Source organism: Pituophis catenifer, unplaced genomic scaffold, assembly GCF_029215685.1.
Source record: "Pituophis catenifer annectens isolate HBS135680 unplaced genomic scaffold, rPitCat1.0.hap2 SCAF_1, whole genome shotgun sequence".
Classification (NCBI taxonomy): domain Eukaryota; kingdom Metazoa; phylum Chordata; class Lepidosauria; order Squamata; family Colubridae; genus Pituophis; species Pituophis catenifer.
This window is the reverse complement of record NW_027256881.1, coordinates 222,086,592-222,106,767: the sequence shown is the minus strand read 5'-3', so window position 1 is coordinate 222,106,767 and position 20,176 is coordinate 222,086,592. Positions and strand designations below refer to the sequence as shown.

General features: G+C 40.7%; 1 protein-coding gene across 1 annotated transcript in view; it reads left to right on the top strand.

Annotated features, from left to right (window-relative positions):
* Positions 1-20,176, top strand: part of TGFBR2 (transforming growth factor beta receptor 2) — a 54,127-nt gene continuing 33,951 nt past the window's right edge. The window contains exons 1-2 of the mRNA XM_070934426.1: positions 1-232; positions 7,414-7,560. Of these exons, the coding sequence (XP_070790527.1) occupies positions 1-232; positions 7,414-7,560 (379 nt within the window). The remainder of the gene's footprint in view (positions 233-7,413; positions 7,561-20,176) is intronic.

Sequence of the window (20,176 nt, the reverse complement as noted above, 5' to 3'; positions counted from 1 at the left end):
ATGTCTTCAAAAGAAAAAACAAGCAAGTTCAGTTGCCTTCTGAAAAAGCACCTTTGGGACAACCATGACTTGGATAGCCGAGATTCTCTACAGACTTTTAGCTATACAATTTGGGATGGACACCCTTTGAATGGTGTGGAAGTAGGAATAGATTTCCAGAGGAAAAAAATTGCAGACTACAGGAACCAGGAGTACAACTCAGGTGACATTGAGGACACAGATAAACCTCCAAGTGCTTCGACGACCCTCTAAATAAAAGGATGCAAATGACCAGCTGTCTGCAAGGAATATAAATCCTTCCATTCCCCACTATCCTGTCAGAGCTGAAGAAGCTTCTTGGGTGAGAAGCGAAACCTCCTCAAAGAGAAAACAAGAAAGCCCAGTTGCCTCCTGAAAAAGCACCTTTGGGACAACCATGACCTGGATGACTGAGAATCTCTACAGACTTTTACATAAGAGAAGGATCCTGGAGGTAAGATGGTTATAATTATGGTAATTCATTATTATTAGCATGTATCTTTTTTCAGTATAAGAGAGTAAACTCTCTCTTCATGAGCTCTCCTTGTCTGCTGGATGAGCCCTTTTGTGAGTTCTCATGAAGGATGGATGGAATTTCTCTGGTTTGCACTGTGGACAAAGGTGGGTGTTTGCTGGCAAGTTGTTCTGATGCTCTAACCCCTGCCGTTGGATTTTTTGCCAGGCGTTCTCTGACAATATGCCCAGAGGCTCTAGAATAAAAACAGAGAACCAAATCTCATCATCCCTGACTCTCATCCAAATATCTTGACAACTTTAATCTTCATTGGCTCCCCCATTTCTGGATCTGGGGACGAAAAGGCAAGAGGGAAAGAGAGACCCATGCGTCACATCCAGGGCCGGATTTAGATGAAAAGAGGCCCTAGGCTATTCCACTTATGAGGCCCTTTCACCTCCCATTTTTAAGTTTTTATGTTTGTTTATTAGTCATATGCGTAGAATTTCTCCTTATTTTCGGTTCAGTGTTTTAGTGTTCACTGTTTTTAGAATAGTGTAATTTTAATTTTGCTAACAATTTGAATGTAGGCCCCTCTTGATCTTGAGGCCCTAGGCTGAAGCCTAGTTAGCCTATAGGAAAATCCGGCCCTGGTCACATCTGCCTCTGACACCACAATTCTGCTTCAGTTCCTCTAGTCAGGCATCAGTTACAATGCAACGCTGATACAACTCATCCAAGGTGACTGGGGTTGCTTGTCCTATCAGTTCATCTCAGAGGTCATCCTTCAACCCCTCACTAAACTGGTCAATAAGGGCCACCTCACCACATGTGACATCTCTGGGCAATAGTTTAAAAATCTACGATGAACAATCTTATTCTCCTGTTGTCCTATTTGGATTTCTGAATCTTCTAACCAGCTATGATCCTTTGAATGGGATTGCCAAAATGGCTTTTAAATTTCCCAAGGAAGTTCTGGTAGTTATCCAGTAATAACTCATAGCCTTCTATCAACAATTAATACTATTGATACAATTAATACCTAACTACCTATCTACCATTAAAGAAAGATACAACAAATTTGATTTTGCTGATCAGTATGTTTATCAATTGGACATAAATTCTTCTACTTTCCATACACACACACACACACACACACACACACAAATGTACTATCTTTTCTAATCAATCGTTCTTGCATTCTGGTATGCTGTGAGTCGTGGACATATTGTTAATTTATTGTCATAATGGTAATGAAGACAAATACATTGAGGGTTTATGATGCAAAAGCGATATGGTATGAATAATCCTACTGGTCAGTGATTAAAAGTAAATAAACTTTGGTGGCCCCTTCCAGCCACAAAAGCATTTTCAAGGGGAGCCAAGACCTTATAGAAACAAGTGGACCGAAAAAGAAAACATCAAAGATGCTTCCCCATGTGATCAGAGAAATTGCAGAGGCCACAAAGACAGCAGGAGGAGAACCAAACATTGAGCCAAGCACCCAGACGGAGAAACACAAACACATTTTAAAAAAATAGAAAAAACTTGGAAAGTTTTCAGAGAAAAGAAAGTACCCCTATCCTGCCAGTTCTAAAGTCAGAAGAAAATGTGCTGCTCTCTCTCATTCTCTTTTTTTGGAAAAAAATAATGGGAGGGGAAATTGGCCCATAAACACCAATGTGGAAAAACTGACAGACTTTTGAAAAAAGCCAGATATCCACATGGATTGCATGAATAAAAATTTGTATAAACATGAGAAGACGCAAAGGAGGAGGCAACACAAATCCAAATCTTTGGGGGAAGATTCACTTGGTTTGGCAGAAGAGTTCAAGAGATAAATCATCATTACTGTGGTTGCGCCACTTACATACGATGCAGTAGTGAGCAGACCTCAGCTGAAAGTTGTGATTCTAAACCAAAAAACAGGTCAAGTTGTTTTGAAGCTCACTCTGAGCCTTGGATCCTACATTTTGATTAAGCAGTCATGGTTGGCATAATGTCTACGGTACCCTGAGCCATTTGGAGGCAGGCTGACTTTTCGACTTCATCGTTGTTTGTGTATTTTTTGATTATGTCTCTTGCCTCTTTGAGGAGAGGAGGAAAAGTAGGTCATGATGCTGGATTCAATGGCATGTCGGTTTTTTGAGGACTCCAGATTCAAAGTATTCAAGATGCCCTCCTAATTTAGCAAAAAGAGATAAACGCAGGAAGAGGTGATCTAATAGGAAAGAGTAGGCTCACATCCTGTCCCATGTCACAAGAGAGATCAACTTGCTTTTGGCATAGCCCATTGCAGGAGATTAAACACAGTAGCTTATAAAAGAATGACTCCTGGCTTAGTATCTTGTATAAGCCAAATCTAATTAACAAGAAAAAAATCATTAAACCATAGAGTAGTGTGGTATTTGACTTTAACCACAACATTATGAAAGTCTGACTTGAATAAGATTTGGTTTTAGTGGAATAAAATTAGAGGGATAAAATAAGCGGGAAAACCCCTTTATGGGATGATTAAAAATCAGGACTGGAATAAACAATGGACATACACAATGGAGGTGTGTAAGAAATGAAGCCTGCAAGGATTTGCATAAATCCCTTACTCTAAGGCTGGAGTGAATATGGTTGGGACTGTATATGGATGATACTAAATTATTCAGAGGAGTAGAAACAGAAAGAATTCCTAGATTATCTTCAAAATGGAAGAGATAACAAAATGCAAACCAGATTTGGGTAAGCTAAAAGGAGGTAAAATAATATGCTGCACATTCCAGTAGAGAGAAGTTCCCTGAGGATGGGCTCCAGCAAGAGTTGGAAAGCTTGGAAGACTAAACCTCTGATCTTGGTGACCGATCCAGATTAGATCCTACAACATTATCCTAGGACATGTATATTTGCCTTCATTCAACTGAAAAACAATTCAGGTGTTTCAACACCTGCTTAAATGGCTCATGAATAGAATAGAATAGAATAGAATAGAATAGAATAGAATAGAATAGAATAGAATAGAATAGAATAGAATAGAATAGAATAGAATAGAAGTTCTTTATTGGCCAAGTGTGATTGGACACACAAGGAATTTGTCTTGGTGCATACGTTCTCGGTGTACATAAAAGAAAAGATACATTCGTCAAGAATCGTAAGGTATAACACTTAATGATAGTCATAGGGAAACAGTAAATATAAATGTTAAGGATACCAGCAACAAGGTTACACTCATACAGTCCTAAGTGGGAGGAGATGGGTGATAGGAACGATGAGAAGATTAATAGTAAATGGGCACCCTACAATATGAGTTTATACCATCACACAAAGGTTTTGCCATTTCTCCACTAGGGACTGAAAGCATCTTCAAAGCACCATCTTTAATAGTGCTAAAGGCTAAAGCGGCATAAAGTGGCTATTCACAGCAATGGTGGGATAATTGGAAGATGCCATAAATCACAAATAAGGAAATTATGCAAATCTGGTATTCTGCTCAGGTTCCAAAAATAAGCATTTTCCTTCCCTGTGCCACTGCTTAATTTCTAGGGATTTAAAGCAATGGCAGTTTCATATCCAAGTGAAAAAGAAAAAACCATCTCAGACACTGACTTGTGAAACACAATTACCTGTAGTAGAATAACTTGTAAGCCACCCAGAGTCACCTTATAGGAGAGATGGGGAAATAAAAATGTAATAATAAATAATAAACAAACAAACAAACAAATAAATAATAAATAATAAACAAACAAACACCTCCATAATAATGCTGCAGTTTTGACTCCTTCCTTAAATTGGACATAGACCAATTCAATTCTCCCAATCCTCGCAATTAGTACTTCAGAATGAAATGTAGTGAAAAATTGTGAAATCCCATTTCTGGGGCTTGAGGATTCCCTGCTCACCCCCACCCCCATATCTTGTGCAAGAGCATATTCTCACATCCAAAGTATGAATGAGTCAACAGGGATAAGCCAGTGTAATTTGTCTTCTGCCTCCCAAAAGTTTATTATGATTTATCACTGAAACTGTGCAATGAACTCCATTGTGTAAACAAAAGCTGAAGTCATCAAGGCTTTTGCTTTCTTGGCCATTGTCTTCACTTTCTCAGCTTTCCCCTAGAAGAAGTTAGAAGCTCCCTACAGTGTAGACTTTTCATAGAGAAATGATTCCTAGGGAGCCCCGTCAGTATGTGTTTATCTCCCACTGGATATGTTCACACATTTCCAGGTTGCCAGTCACGATTTGCTTGCCTGATGCTTCCTCTCCATGAGCAGCAGAGCTGCAAACCAAGCACTCATCTGTGGCTTTATTTTCTAGCCGCAAATGTCACACAGTGATTGCTTTTGGTCAGAAGAACCATTTGCTGGATGTTTGTTTTCCTCGTAGGTTTCTTCTGTGTGTGTTTTGAATGGAATTAATAACCCGAAATAAAGTACAAAGACCTGGGTTGCAACTGGATTATTGAGTCATCCAGTAGATTCATGGCTAAACTATGGTTGACAGCATATGTGTCATGGAAACGCCCCCACAAAAAGGCAGACCAAACTAACATATGTCTAGTCATTATTTTGTTTCACGTTGCAAAAAAACTATAAAGCTTTCATGTATGTTTTTATGACGTGTGCAGGGGTGGGCTTCAAAAATTTTAGCAAGGGGTTCTCTGCCCGGTTGCTGGGTGGGCGTGGCCATGGTGGGTGTGGCCTAGTCAGCCTCCTGCACCATGGTGGGGGAGCATTTTTGTCCTCCCCGGGCTCTGGAGGCTTTTGTCAAGCCTCCGGGAGGGCGAAAACGGGCTGTTTTCGGCCTTCCCGAACTTCCCGTAGGCCCATTTTTCACCCTGCCTGAGCCTCCGCATGCGGCCTGCACTTACTTTCATCCAAAACGGGCTGCATGGGGATTTCTGGGAGGGGCAGGGTGGGCGGGGTCAGCCAGGAGTGGGATTTGGGGGTTCTCCAAACTGCACAGAATCTTACCTAGAGGTTCTTCCGAACCCCTGCGAACCCCCAGCAGCCCACCCCTGGACGTGTGTCTCTTTCTTCATCCATGGAATGCCACACAAAATAAAGAGGACAAATAAAGATGGATGTGACCTCTCTAAGGCAATTGATCAGATCTACTTTGCTTTAGTCGTGTTGCTGTACCTAGGCATGCATCATCTTTATCTGCTTCTAACAAACACACCAATGATGCCAACAAAAAGTCTTTTCAACCCTCTGAAAGTCAGAAAAAGTTATTTTCCATCAGCTTCGTTCCTCTTTTCTCTGGAGATCCTGAAGATAGAGCAAGGCCTGAGGAATTGACTAAAATGAGGGCTCTGAGAAAAAGAGAAGATTTCTGGAAAGTGGATGGTTCTATCAGCTTCTAGCTGGATTAGGAAACCCTGTGTGCAGAATTAGGCTTGAAAGACACTCCTAATTACCACAGAAGGTTCATCCACATAAGGTCACTGGTGACAAACTCATGAAATAGTGAGGGGCATACTATTTTGCCCTGTGGTCTGCACTCCTAGGTCAGATATGCACTTTTCCTTTATGCAATGTTAGCAATCTGGCAGGGTAGTAGCCATGGAGTAAGGGCTCTAAGCCAGGTGACCCCATCGTGCTTGCTTGCAAAAGAGAGAAAAAGAGGCCATGCTCATCCCTATTTTGAATCAAGGAAAGAAGCAACATAGAACTAAGGAGAAATTTCATGACAGTGAGAACAATTAATCAGTGGAACAGCTTCCTTCCAGAGGTTGTGCTCCAATACTGGAGGATTTTAAGAAGCGATTAGACAGCCATTTGTATGAAATGGTACAGGGCAGTGTACTTTTTGCCGTCGCGTGCCAGAAGTGAGGGGAGTGCGGGGGGTCATGCGTGCGCGTGCCCACACCCATAATTCAAGGGTGCAACGTGCGACACCCCCCCCCGCATTCCCCCCACTTTTGGCACACAATGGAACAGTGGGCCCGGTAGGCCCGTTTTTCACTCTCCCCAAGCTCCAGAGGTTTTCTTGGAGCCTGGGGAAGGCAAAAACGGCCTTTTCCAGTCCCCTGGAGGCCAGAAACAGCCTGTTTCCTGAGTTCCGGTGGGCCCAGAAGGCTAGAAAATCAGTGGCCAGCGTGCGCATGCGCATGCTAGGGCAACGCTTGTGTGCCCACAGATATGGCTCCACGTGCCACCTGTGGTACGCGTGCCATAGGTTCGCCATCACGGGTATAGGGTCTCCTGCTTGAGCAGGGGGTTAGACTAGAAGACCTCCAAGGTCCCTTCCAACTCTTGTTATTCTGAAAGTAAAAAATTGGAGCTGGAAAATAGTGTCTCTAGGAGTCCTTCCCTCCATAGAAGGACAGACAGGCTGTTTGTTGGACTGTGTAGCATCATTGCATTTGTACAATTTTGTGTTATACAGTTGTTTCATCTGTTTGGGGAGAGTGTATTTTCTCTTGCTGATAGCTTTACTGTTTTTTTTCCCCCTTTGTTCTAAAAAAAAAAAAAAGTTGCCTTGAGCAGCGACTGCAAGGAAGAGCAGAGCCAAAGTGGAATGATGGCCTCAAAGCAGAGACAGCAATAAATGCACAGAGGTTTTCCTAATTTCTAGATCTGTTCCACATTACTTTGTAATGGAAAGAGGTCTGATGGGAAAAGAGCTGCCGTATATGCCTTGATTTATGATTTCATCCTTTTTCTTCCAAAGAAAGGATTTGTACATTTAATCTCACAGGCCGGCTAAAATGGCAAGGTTTTTTTTCCTTTCTTTCCTGTTCCTGAAATGGCTCGGCGTTGTCATCTTTATATCAAGCTTTGGTCTCTGTGCCAACTTTTCCTTCCCCCTTCTTCCTCCTCCTTCCCCTATATTTGTGTGCGTTCAGAACGAGCCAGCATTCGTCGGCTCAGAAACTTCAGTTCCTGGGCGGACCCCACACACTCACACAGCTGGATTTGAAACAGCTGGATCTGCCTCCCTTTCACTTTTAGCGAGGAGCCCCACAAGCCCTGGACAGGCTGGTTGGCGGAGGATAAACCGAGTAGCACTGCAAAACTGGGATTTGGTTGCTGGCAAGATCCAGAAAATGGGTTACTGGAGGAGGCTTCCTCAGCTTCTGCTATTGCTGCTTCAGTTCCGTAAGTAAAGAACTAACTTTCACTGTTTATTTTCCTTCTCTTCAAGCTCCGTTCTCCTCTGTGGGGGATTAGCTGAAGGAGACGGCAGAGAGGCTGGAGAATTTAGAATAGAGCTGACTTGAAAATCCAATCTGTGCTTCTTTTTCAGCAAGTGGTTGGTAATTCACTTCAGTTCTTCAGGTTCTTGAAGGCAAAACAGTCACTTCCATAGCCAGGTCTGGGTTGGCATTAGTATTATGCAAGAAAACTTTTTAACAACTTTTTAGAAACAGTTCAAAATTGTTGACATACAGTATTTAACCAGACTGAATCCAGCTGAGACGATTGGTTGCAAGTTCGGCATATTTGAATGCTGAGATAGCTCCAGCAGCACTCTTCACCACCCTCTTTTTCCCATGCACTTTCACAGATTTAGGCAGAGAACTAATTAAGCTTAAGTAAACTAACACAGTTGAGAAGTGAAAGGCGCATTTGGGCAACAGCATCGTAACTATTTGAAGCTCAGCGCAGCCAGCACATAAGCAAATAATTCCTAGTTACACATGCTCTGTTTATATGTCTATAATCGTCTGTTACAATTCTCATGCCAGACTTTGGAAAAGAAAAAAAAAAAAAAACAGTCCCACGATACTACAAAGGCTACTTCCTTGGTTTATAACTTGAAGGCACTCACCCAGAGATGCCATATGCAAGTCAAAAAAAGTATACAGACTTCTCAGATGTGCGTAGCCTAAGGTATGTAACACCTGCAAATACGTACATTTATATGGAATTTGTATATTTTACTGACACACCCCATTTCCACTAAAACCAGATTGTTCATAGTTCTGAGAAATCAGGGGATAACTTCCAGGAAAGGACTTCCTAACTATTAGGTGTGCCAATCCTATGCGTTCAGTGTTCTACGGGTAAAGCTTCGCTATTCCATGTGCTGCTTATTCCAGCTTCTTTGAAAGAACAGGCCACGAGTCTAGCAACCTAAAACTAAGGAGAAATTTCCTAACAGTGAGAACAATTAACCAGTGGAACAGCTTGCTTTCAGTAGTTATGGGTGCTCCATCACTGGAGGTTTTTAAGAAGAGACTGGACAGCCACTTGTCTGAAATGGTGTAGGATCTTCTGTTTGAGCAGGGAATTGGATTAGAAGACCTCCAAGGTCCTTTCAAACTCTTGTTATTCTGTTTTCTACAGATAGTTCTTGTTTGGTGATCTTTTAGAGTCCAGCTATGTTGGCATCATTTACAATACATTCCTGCCAACCAAAATCCTACACAAGCTGGAGAGCTTCTTTGTGGCACATATTTCATATTTCTCCTTGATTGCTGAACTAGACAACCAGATTGGTGATAAACCATTGCGCGTAGGAACCTATACGCATAAACCTATACAGAGCTGTCCATATACCCTGTATTCCCCAAAATAAGACATCCCCTGATAATAAGCCCAATCGGGCATTTGAGCGCACTCCACTCCAGGGAAAGGATACTGCAAAATCCTCATTCCCTCCCCACTCCTGGGGGAAGGATATTGCAAAATATCCATTCCCACCCTACTCTGGGGCCAGCCAGAGGTTGTATTTGCCGGTTCTCCAAACTGCTCAAAATTTCCGCTACCAGTTCTCCAGAACCTGCTGGATTTCACCTACTGCCCATTATATCAAGTCACATCCCATTAGTATTGCCCTTAAGTGTTCCTATCCAATGGGACCTGGGAAGGGTGCATTTTCTACAGCACCTCCTGCCCTACTGAAGAACTTTCTTCCTGGGATCCAACAATCCCCCACCTCTTTCCCCTTTCAGAAAGCCACAAAGGCCTGTTTTCTTCCCCACGTGTATGGGGAAGCTTGGAGCCTGAGGATTGTATGGATAGATGAACTGGATGTGGTGGGTCAGGCACTTGGGTTTTTTGCTTTTATTTTTCTCGCAAGCTGCCCACAATTGTGTTTTATACCATGGGATCAATCAAATAAACACACCCTTAATACCGATAAAAATAAGCAGTAATTTTATTCATATCTGAAATGTTTTGCATTTAGGTAAACTTAGGATGAGAGGCTATGTCTCTAGTAGATGGATAATCAATTCAATCTCCGCAGCAAATCAGGTATAGAGAACAGGCAATCATATAAGATCAGCTAAGCCTCCAGAACTTTAATTTCTGTCTTTAATTTGCAAATGGGCATCTTTCCAGGGTCACTGGAAAATGCTGAGGAATATTCTCACCAGATGTACAGGAAGATAGTCTTTGGATAGCTCTCCGTGTAGCACATGCTTTACTTCTTCTCTCATCATTATCATCATCTGCTCCTCCCCTACACACCAGTATTATCATCATCATCATCACCATCACCATCATTATCTTCAATCCATTTCACAAAAGAAAATTATCTAGTCCTTCCCAAAGCAAGAAGACATGGATTACTTAGGTTCTTCCAGCAGAAAACTTTGATAGAATGAGGGGCCCTGAATCAGTGTACTTGACATATGCAATCCCCCTTTCAAAGGGATTGAATGCATCCCTTTGTAGATAAGTAGAGGCACAAAGCCACCTGAGTGACTTCGGGCCAGTCACTTTCTCTCAGCCCTAGGAAAGAGACAATGCCAAATCATTTCTGAAAAACCTTGCCTAGAAAACTGCAGGGACTTGTCGAGGCAGTTTCAAAGAATTAGACCCGATTGAACAGAAGAAAAGGGAACAAACATTTTTTTTTTAATTTGATTTATATGCCACCCTTCTCCAGAGACTCAGGGCAGCTTACAATGCGTTAAGCAATAGCCTTCATACTTTTGTATATTTATACAAAGTCAGCTTATTGCCCCCACAAACTGGATCCTCAATTTACCTACCTTAGAAAGGATGGAAGGCTTGAGCCAACCTTGAGCCTAGTGAGATTCGAAGTTACAGTAATTGCAGACAGCTAGTGTTAATCACAATGCTATTAGTCTGCTGAGCCACCGGGCCCAAATTGAGAGCCACTTTGGTGCAGTGATTAAGAGTTAGGATAGAAACTGAGGGATTGTGAATCCTAGTCCCACTTTGGACATGAAGCCAACCAGTGGTGGGTTTCAACCAGTGTTAACCACCGGTTCGCTTCATGCACGTGCTTCGTGCTTCGTGCGCGCTTTGCACAAACGCAGTGTATTACAGAACAGCTGAGACGCGGCAATCTACTCTACCGTGCCTTTCAGCTGGGCTAAAAACAACCTAATATAAGGTATGTATAACACAGGAGCAGGCAGGAAGGCCAAGCTAACTGTCAAAGAGAACCGGTTCACTCTCAACTCACCATCTCCGCTACCAGCTCGCCCGAACCAGAGAGAACCGGTAGCAACCCACCACTGAAGTCAACGGCTCTCAATCTGTCAACCTGAGAAAGCTGGCAAGAGCAAAACCCTTGTGTGGATTCTGTTCTAAAATAGCCAAAGGACACCATGTTGATTATTCCCATAATATATTTATTTCTCTAATACTTGATGAGGAACTTGCATGAGGAACATGGCTGAGTTGTTTCTGCCCACTATAGGTTAACGCATCACAGTAAGATAAAGATGTTATGGTTTGGTGTGTTTTGTGAAGCCATTTGGTTGGGGTTTAGTCACGAAGGCAAATCAGGATTGTACAAAACAGGTCTGTTCTTCACTAGGGAGGAAGTAGCTATCAGGAAAAATTCCTGATTTAGTTAGCACCTCATTGTAGCAGGCTGCAGAAGCCCAGCTTAGCACAACAGGATTTCCTTTCTGTCTGGAGGACGTCATGACTTCCATCTCTTATATAGAATTCACAAAAGTCATTAGAGATTTGCTTTTCTTGATTGGTGACCATAATGGTACTTCCATCAGCATCCCTTGCTCTCCCCATTTGTCCAACTAGCTTTTCATCAATCACCTGAGTTTTAATCTTTGGTTTTTGGGCAATTGTGCTTAGTTGCTATTGGAAAATAGCACTTTCGAAGAATTAAAACTAGGTAGTGTCTACCTCTAGAGTTTGTTGATATTATTTAAAAAATAGAAAAAGAAGATAAGGTAATTAGAGATCTTTGACTTATGTTTCCTACAGAAATAACTCAGACTATGTCAAGTGAAAAAGGACATGTAAATTTTGTTTAAGTAGATATTTAAAAATTCAAAACAACAGTCCTAATATAATGCTTTTCATTTATATGTTTGTATTTTACATGTATATTGCTTGTGTTGTTATATTAGTAACGTCCAAAAAGAAGACCAGACTCAATCAAAGATCCAATGTTTACTGCAGAATTCTTCAAATTCTTTTACCGTATTTTTCAGAGTATAAGGCACACCGGAGTATAAGACACACCTTAGTTTTTGGGGAGGAAAATAAGAAAAAAGCTGATGGGCAGGTGGTTCTGCCTCTGGGAATACCCCCAATCAGCTGTTCCCAGAGGTGAATTTTAGCAACAGCTTCCTTGGTGTCGGCTCTGTGCCTTGCTTTTTTTTGCTTTTTTTTCTGCCTCTGAAACTTCTGAAACTCTGTTTCAGAAAAAACTTTTTTTCTTGGCTCTGAAAGCCTCCGAAACAGAGCTTCAGAAAAAAAGCCTCTGAAGCTCTGTTTGGGGGCTTCTTTTCTGAAGCTTCGTTTCTGATGCTTTTTTCAGCCTCTGAAACCTCCGTTTGAGAAACTGGGCAGGGCTACATTCAGAGTATAAGACGCACCCAGATTTTCACCCTCTTTTTTTGGGGGGAAAAGTGCATCTTATACTCTGAAAAATACGGTACTTGAAAGCAAGACTGAGAGAGAGAGAGAGAGAGAGAGAGAGAGAGAGAGAATGAATTCTTTATTGGCCAAGTGTGATTAGACACACAAGGAATTTGTCTTTGGTGCATATGCTCTAAGTGTGCATAAAAAGAAAAGATACATTCGTTAAGAATCATAAGGCACAACACTTCATGATAGTCAAAGGGTACAAATAAGCAATCAAATCATACTAGGAAACAATCAATATAAATTGTAAGGATACAGCAAGAAGTTACAGTCATACAGTCATAAGTGGGTGATAGGAACGATGAGAAGATTAATAGTAATAGTAATGCAGACTTAATGAATAGTTTGACAATGTTGAGGGAATTATTTGTTTAGCACAATGATGGCGTTAGGGAAAAACTGTTTTTGTGTCTAGTTGTTCTGGTATGCAGTGCTTTATAGCATTGTTTTGAGGGTAGGAGTTGAAACAATTTATGTCCAGGATGTGAGGGGTCTGTACATATTTCTACAGCCCTCTTTTGGTATCAAAACCAAGTGCATTTTTTTTCAGTCAACACTAAATTTTTCAAATTTGGAAGCTTTGGAGACTCTTTGGCTTTTGAAGGACTATAATGAAATTTCATCTGAATATGTTTTAAGATTTTATAAACTATTATATAAACATCTAGTTGGAACAGTTCATTTATTAGTAGGACTGACTAGATATGTATAATATTACAACACAATTTTGGACCACCAAATAATTAAACAGTCACTTACACATCTTTTTTAGTCCTATGGCACTGAGTAGGAGATGCTGCCATGTTTTTCATCCCCAGAGGGTATACAATATTAAATACACATACTGTATATTCAAATTTAAAAGAAAGTATAGCATATATTTTACATTAACAACTAAGTATACAATGTAGTGGCTCAGAACAGTGAAAGAATATTTTTTTATGTTTTAACGTGGCACTGAGTAAAGGGATATGTTTATCTGGGTGAAATGAAAATGGTTAGGGAGAAAACAAGGGAGTGGGGGAGGGGGTGTTTCCCTACTAATGAGCCATTCTTATTGGAGTTGAGTAGTTAGGCATGTGAGGAGAGAGATGGAACACAAACAATATGAGAACACAGAGAGAGGTTGAGAGAGCCAGGAATTGCAGTATTGGCTGAAGCCTGAAATCCTGAAAAGGTTGGCTGCAGATCTTGCTCAGAGATGGTTGGCAAAGAGGAACTGAGGCAGTGGAAAGCCATGTAAAGACAAAGCCTGGTAAGATCTTCTGGAGGTAGTGAGGGGCACCAAGATGATAGTGGTGGTGGAACATCATTTACAATAGATGCAGCAGCACTAACAGGAAGACATCTTAGGTATTCCAACAGTCATGGCTGCAATGCCAGGTGTTTTCAGCAAGGATGAGTTCCAAAAAGGAAGCCAACATTGCAATAGCAGCCTGCAAGCAAGCCACCATAAAGTTGTAAGTAGAAGCTAGAGAACAACAGGAAACCCGTCCAAGGCCAAAGGAATTGATGAGGAAGAAGGAGAAAGGTTGAAGAAACAGGAAAAAGGTTGGAATTACTGTAGTGGTTTAAACAGTAAAGTGAGAAGCAGTAATTGAGGATAGGCTTCTTTGAGGCCTAAGTAAGTACAGAATGGGGGGTGGGATAGAGACTAGTTGGATAGGATGTTTTTGGGAGCTATATAGATAAGGGGGTGTTAGTGAGAAGTGATGTGGATGGTTATTGAGATACCTGTAGAGTGACACAATCAAGAGCAGCCACTGAAAGAGTGTCATATCTTGGGATATGAATGAAAGCCTGGTAGATGCAGAGGAGTGTGGTGGATCTCACTGTTAATTGTCCTGAGGGAGGAAGGGAGGAGAAAGTAGAGAGAAGTAAAGAGGAGGATGAAAAATTGAAGTTCTGATGACAGAGAGAGATACGGCAGGCAGGATGCAAAGACCGGGCTTCCTTCAGAAAAGACACATTGGAAATCAGAGACCAATTCCTATTTCTAGTCTGACTTCATATACAGTCATCCAGAACTCTATAAGCCACCAGAAGCAGACTTTTATTGATAATGAATGCTATAATTCTGGTGCAATTCAGGATGGTGGGCACCATCTTTAAAGTCTTCTATGGCTTAGGACAGGGGTTCTCCAAACTTGGCAAGTTTAAGACTTGTGGACCATCTCCCACAATTCTCCAGCCAGCATCGTTGGCTGAAGAATTGTGCGAGCTGAAGTCCACAAGCCTTGAAGTTGCCAAGGGAATGGTTATCTCAGAGCTTGCCTACTATGAGTGGAATCTCCCCATCTGGTACATTGAGCAAGAGAAGGCATGTTAATGTTAAGGGTCTCTCTGCAGATGGAAGACTACCTTAAGTGACTGTATTCTCATGTCTTTTCAATAATATAACCCCCCACCTCGGCTCCTTCAGAGCAACCTTCTCTCAGATATCAAGACTGTCTCTTTCTTGTCTAGTTTTTGAAAAGGCTGAGATGAATAGATGGAATATTGAATTATCTCCAAATTGTGGAATGCCTTTTATTCTTGTTGGAAGACTTAATCATGGTTGTTTGCTCATTCTTTGTTATTGCTATGGTTTTTAATATTATCACTGTAATTAGCTAGTAAGCTGTTCCGAGTCTCCAGCATGTTAAGGCCAGAACAAACCAAAATATGTTAGGGGCACATAAATCTGACTGGAAAAAAAATAAAGCAAAGCAAAATGAATCAAAACAAGAAGGACGAGCAAAATGGTTTTGGGAATGTGCCTAAATATAAATAAATAAAATTGGAACAAGCTTTATTTCTAAAGCAAAATGTTTTCAGAATTAGTGGCTGTACAGAATAGGACTGCTTTCAGAGAAGTTCGGAAGTAAGGAAGTTCTCTATTGAAATTGCATCTGTCAGACAGCTTTGTATGTGAAATGGCAAAATCTCAGGTATGCTAGACTGAGAATAGGATAGTACTTATGCATGGCCTAAAGCTAGTTTACTTCCAGATAAAAGGATACAGAAATGGATTTTTAGCCTAAGATTTGCATATATATTGCAGTATATGCCACTTGATTCTTATGTACAGTAACAAGCAAAAGCTCAGTAATGTAAATCAAAAACTGTAGGTCCCAACAACTGGATTAAGACAACACCCTAATCTTCTGCCCCATGTATTTCTAAATCAAGCAGATAATTTCCTTTTTGGAAGGAAAGCCATTACAGCAAGAAAACTAAACTTGTGTCAACTGAAAGAAATAAACATAATGGCTTTGAAGTTGTGGTTTTTGAGATTATGTTCCTTCAGAGTATGAGAATTGCTATAAGATAGTGTACACACTTTGGGAGACAGAGAGAGAGGGAGAGAGAGAGAGAAAGAGAGAGAGAGAGAGAGAGAGAGAGAGAGAGAGAGATTGACTTCTGGTCAAAAATAAAACTCTGTAAAGAGCTCCTGATAACCAAGTTTCTCCAGAGTCTCTGTAGTTAATGCATATGACATATCTGTAGATAATGCCTATAACAGTTGTAGTTTTTGAGATTACAGTACATTCCTTCAGAGCTGGAAGTGGATAGAATTCTTCTTCCTCCCCAGTCCTTCTATGACTTCTCAAAATCTGCTAGAAATTGGACCGGAGACACATTGAGAGGTACAGATTGGGAGAGGAGTGTACAAGAAACTCTATTTGCATAGAAACAGTGGACCAATTACACTGATCAATTTAATTAATTATTAACATTGAGATATAATTTAACATTTCTGGAAGATAGAAATGTAATCAGCTGAAAACTGAATCAGATGCAAAAAATATGGTTGCTCCTGGATCGATCTGATTTTTGTTGTTATTGCTGTTAAAGATCATTACACCCCTCTCTTCATTTCTTCTAATTTAGTGGCATTTTTAAGAATAAGGTTCATTACTATAACAAAACAAGTTGAAAAACTCTTAGTTTATTGGATTGCAGAACTGGATCTCTGAGTTACAGCAGCTGCCTTACTCTGACGTCTCTATGTTGGCTCATCAAAGCCCCACCAGATGGTCAATGGAGCGCCTGAAAAATTTCCAAACACTCCCCAGGCGATTCATCTAAATCAGCAGTAACCCATTTGCACTTAAAACACAGCAGAAGCCCCCATCTCTCACATGTTATATACCTTACATAACATTTATGCCATATTTACTGTTCCAAAGATAAGGCTAGATCTCTTTATGTTGCTCTATGCAATCCTTTCCCACCCATTTGGACAGATCTTTTTCTGCAGAGAAAAGAAACTCTAGGCAACGTAAGTCTCCATGACAGGATTTCCACTTGAAAAAAATCACGTTCTATAACACATCATTTGGTGTGTTGTTGTTCAATCATGTCCAATTTTTTGCGACTCCATGGACCACAACATGCCAGTCCCCCCGTCCTCCACTGACTCCCAGAGTTTGCCCAAATTCATGTTCATTGCATCGATGACACTATCTGACCATCTCATCTTCTGCTCTTCCTTTCTCCTTTTGCCTTATATTTTTTCATCTTTCCCAACATCAGGGTCTTTTCTAAGGAGTCCTCTCTTCTCATTTGGTGACCAAAGTATTTATGCTTTGGTTTCAGTATCTTTCCTTCCAAACAACAGTCAGGGTCGATTTCCTTTAGGATTGACTGATTTGATCTCCTTGCAGTCCAAGGGATTCCCAAGGTCTTCTTCAACACCATAGTTTGAAAGCATCCATTCTTTAGTGCTCAACCTTCCTATAGATCATTTAGAATCCATTCGTTTGAAATGCATTCTACTGAGGTCAGTGAGATTTCCTTCCAGATGAAGTGTGTTTGTCTTTGTAGGAGTATGAAGCTGAATGTTTTAAGTTCCTATTCAGCCATGGAGCTTATGTGATGACTGTGGAGCTATCACTTTTTCTCAGCAGAATCTACTTCACGGGGTTAAAAAGTCTGTAGAGATTCTCAGTCATAGTTGTCAGGTCATAGCTGTCCCAAAGGTGCTTTTTCAGGAGGCAACTGGACTTTCTTGGTTTGTTTGTTTTTTTTTGAAGACATTTCGCTTCTCATCCAAGAAGCTTCTTCAGCTCTGACAGGATGGTGGGGAGTCCTTCCATTCCCCACTATCCTGTCAGAGCTGAAGAAACTTCATGGATGAGAAGCGAAACGTCTTCAAAGAAAAACAAGAAAGTCCAGTTGCCTCCTGAAAAAGCACCTTTGGGATACTTCACAGGATTGTTTGTGTGAGAAGACCTATATGTAAGCCATCTTGTACTCCCCACAAAAGGCGAATCTATAAACATATTTAACTTCTGCACAGTCACTACAGGGGTGAAAAACTGCAGAATACAGTCCTGACTGTAATCTGTCTAATTCTTTTCCTTACCTCCCAAGACTGATATATATATATATATATATAAGGATGATATCTGAGTCAAGGTTGCTTCTCATACTTTAAAATGCTATAGCTTTCATCTCAATTCTAAATATGATCCTTCTGGTCATTTTCTACTTACAGAGATATTATTTCCCAAATATTGGATTTGGTTCAACCCCACTGAACGATTACCTGCATACCTATTGACTATCCTCAAAGCCAGACCATATTTATAACATATCAGATATGGAGAGTGGGCTGGGGACCGTTCAGCCATTCCTAAATATATTATGACTTCTAGGCAGGGCTGTCAGTTCTGCAGCTTGCTGAGAAGATGCCTGTTCACTTCCAATGTGCTTAGTTTATATAGCTGTAAATGAAATAAATATTACTAGCTACCACAAGTCCCAAGTGCTCTCTCTTCTAAAGAAAGCTAAACCTTAAACAGAGCCCAAAATAGGTATGTTTTTAATAGTGTTATGAGTGTAAGTTGCAATAAATCAAAAATATTTAATGCTAGGCAACATGGTGCCTTTGAAGACATTTTGAATTACACTTCTCACAATCTTGTTGGCATTGACCCATGCTGACTGGGACTGATAGCGATTGGTCCAAAACAACTGGAGGGCAGCAGGTTGCCTTCTCCTAAATTATACAAATGCAAAAGAAAAGATAATTCCATGCATGCAATTAACTCTATGATTCCCAGTCCCAGTAAGGACTTCTTCTTTATTTCCTCTTATATCGCTTAGGGTGTTGAGAGATCCAATAAGGACAAAACCTAAAAATTCCTAACAACATCCCCAAAAAACCCTTATTGTACAGAAATGCTTTGTATTTCTTACCACCTCAATTAGAATACTGACAGACTTGGAAAAGGGAAGTAAACCTTGTCTTCTTCAATAAATTTAGTTGTAAAGCTGGTTATGATGGGATAGATAAATAGAGAGAGGGAGGGAGGGAGGGAGGGAGGGAGACTGTGTCTATCCTGGCACTAGCTCAGTGCATCAACCCAAAATAAGATTCTTTCCTTTTATGTTACTAAGGACAGAATTTATCTCCATGATTTGGGAATTTTTAGTGTCTTCTATTATCTCATAGTTTAAATGCTTGAAAAGACATTTTGTTTCTTTTTTTTAATCACACAAATAAATTCTTTGTAAGGGATAATTTGGGGTTGATGCTGTAAAATGTTAACTCTTTTCACCACTTGCCGTGCAAGTATCAATTTGGAACAGCTTGAAGGTTATATAAATTGTTTTCATTTAATGGTACCTGCTTAAACCTGTGTCTGGATGCAAGTGTTTGCTTTCTGATGTTTATCTTGAAATATTTCTTCGGATTTAATTTAAAAAAAACCCAAGTCAGTGGGAATGTTTCTGCTAGTACCAACAGGCTTGAGAGCAGGCCAGGGGTCAAATGCTTCTTGGTTTTCATTTCTTTAGTATATGAATACTCCTCCCACTTTCTTAAGGATTTGCTTTGTTCACTAGTCTGATTTTTTTTTATGCCTCAGTAAAATCTTCGTCCTAAATCAAAGTATGAGAGGAAACTATAGTAAACTTGAGCTTTATGGAGCCCTGAATTGAATTAATTACCACTCATATTTATTACTTGGACTGCCATAGTGCATATCCGCTTACCTGGGAATAAGACTACATTTATCTTGATTCTAAAGTAAGCAGAGAAGACACCCGCTTAATATTTGATATACCCTGGATCTAGCTGTGCAGATCCAGTAGAGATGACAGAGTCTTCATTTTGCAACATTATGAAGGATGAGTTGAAGTCTGCTGGTCCTGAGGAAGGGGACAGGATTCTCCAAGTTCTCAGTCCCACTATCTGCAGTCTAGAGTTCTTCCCTTCCTGGTTCATGAACACCTCCAGGAAAATAATGGGAGGCTGAGTCAGAGCAATGACAAAGGTGTCCTTGAGTGAGAGAGTGAATGAGTGGGTAGTACTTCCTACCTTGAATGAGGTAGTTGTGCATCCAGGAGAAGCTAGTGCTCAACTAAACTATCAGTTGGTTTCCAATTTTCCTTTTTTTAAGGAAGTCATTGAGAAGATGATGGGCCTGCAATAACAGAGGGCCCTGGAAAAAACAGATTACCTGGTCCGTTCTCAGCTAGATTCAGGCCCAGGCATGGAATTAAATCTACACTCATCACTATCACATAGATGGAATTTCTCCATGATGATCTATCCTTAACTTGTTCTTTTAGGACTTCCAAGAGATTGCTCATCAGCTTGGTGCTGGTTATTCACTTCCTTCCACTTTTTCCAGAATTAGAGCCTTTCCATAGAGTTGGAATTTTGCATAATCTAACTGAAATGGAATAATTTGAACCTGGTCATTTGTGCCTCCAATGAGAACTCTGGATTGATTTCTTTGATGATCCATTGGTTTGTTTTCTTGGTGAACCACGACCATGGTTGTTGTTGTTAGTTGGGAAGTTGTGTCCGACCCATCGCGACCCCATGGACAACATTCCTCCAGGCCTTCCTGTCCTCTACCATCTTCTGGAGTCCATTTAAGTTCACGCCTACTGCTTC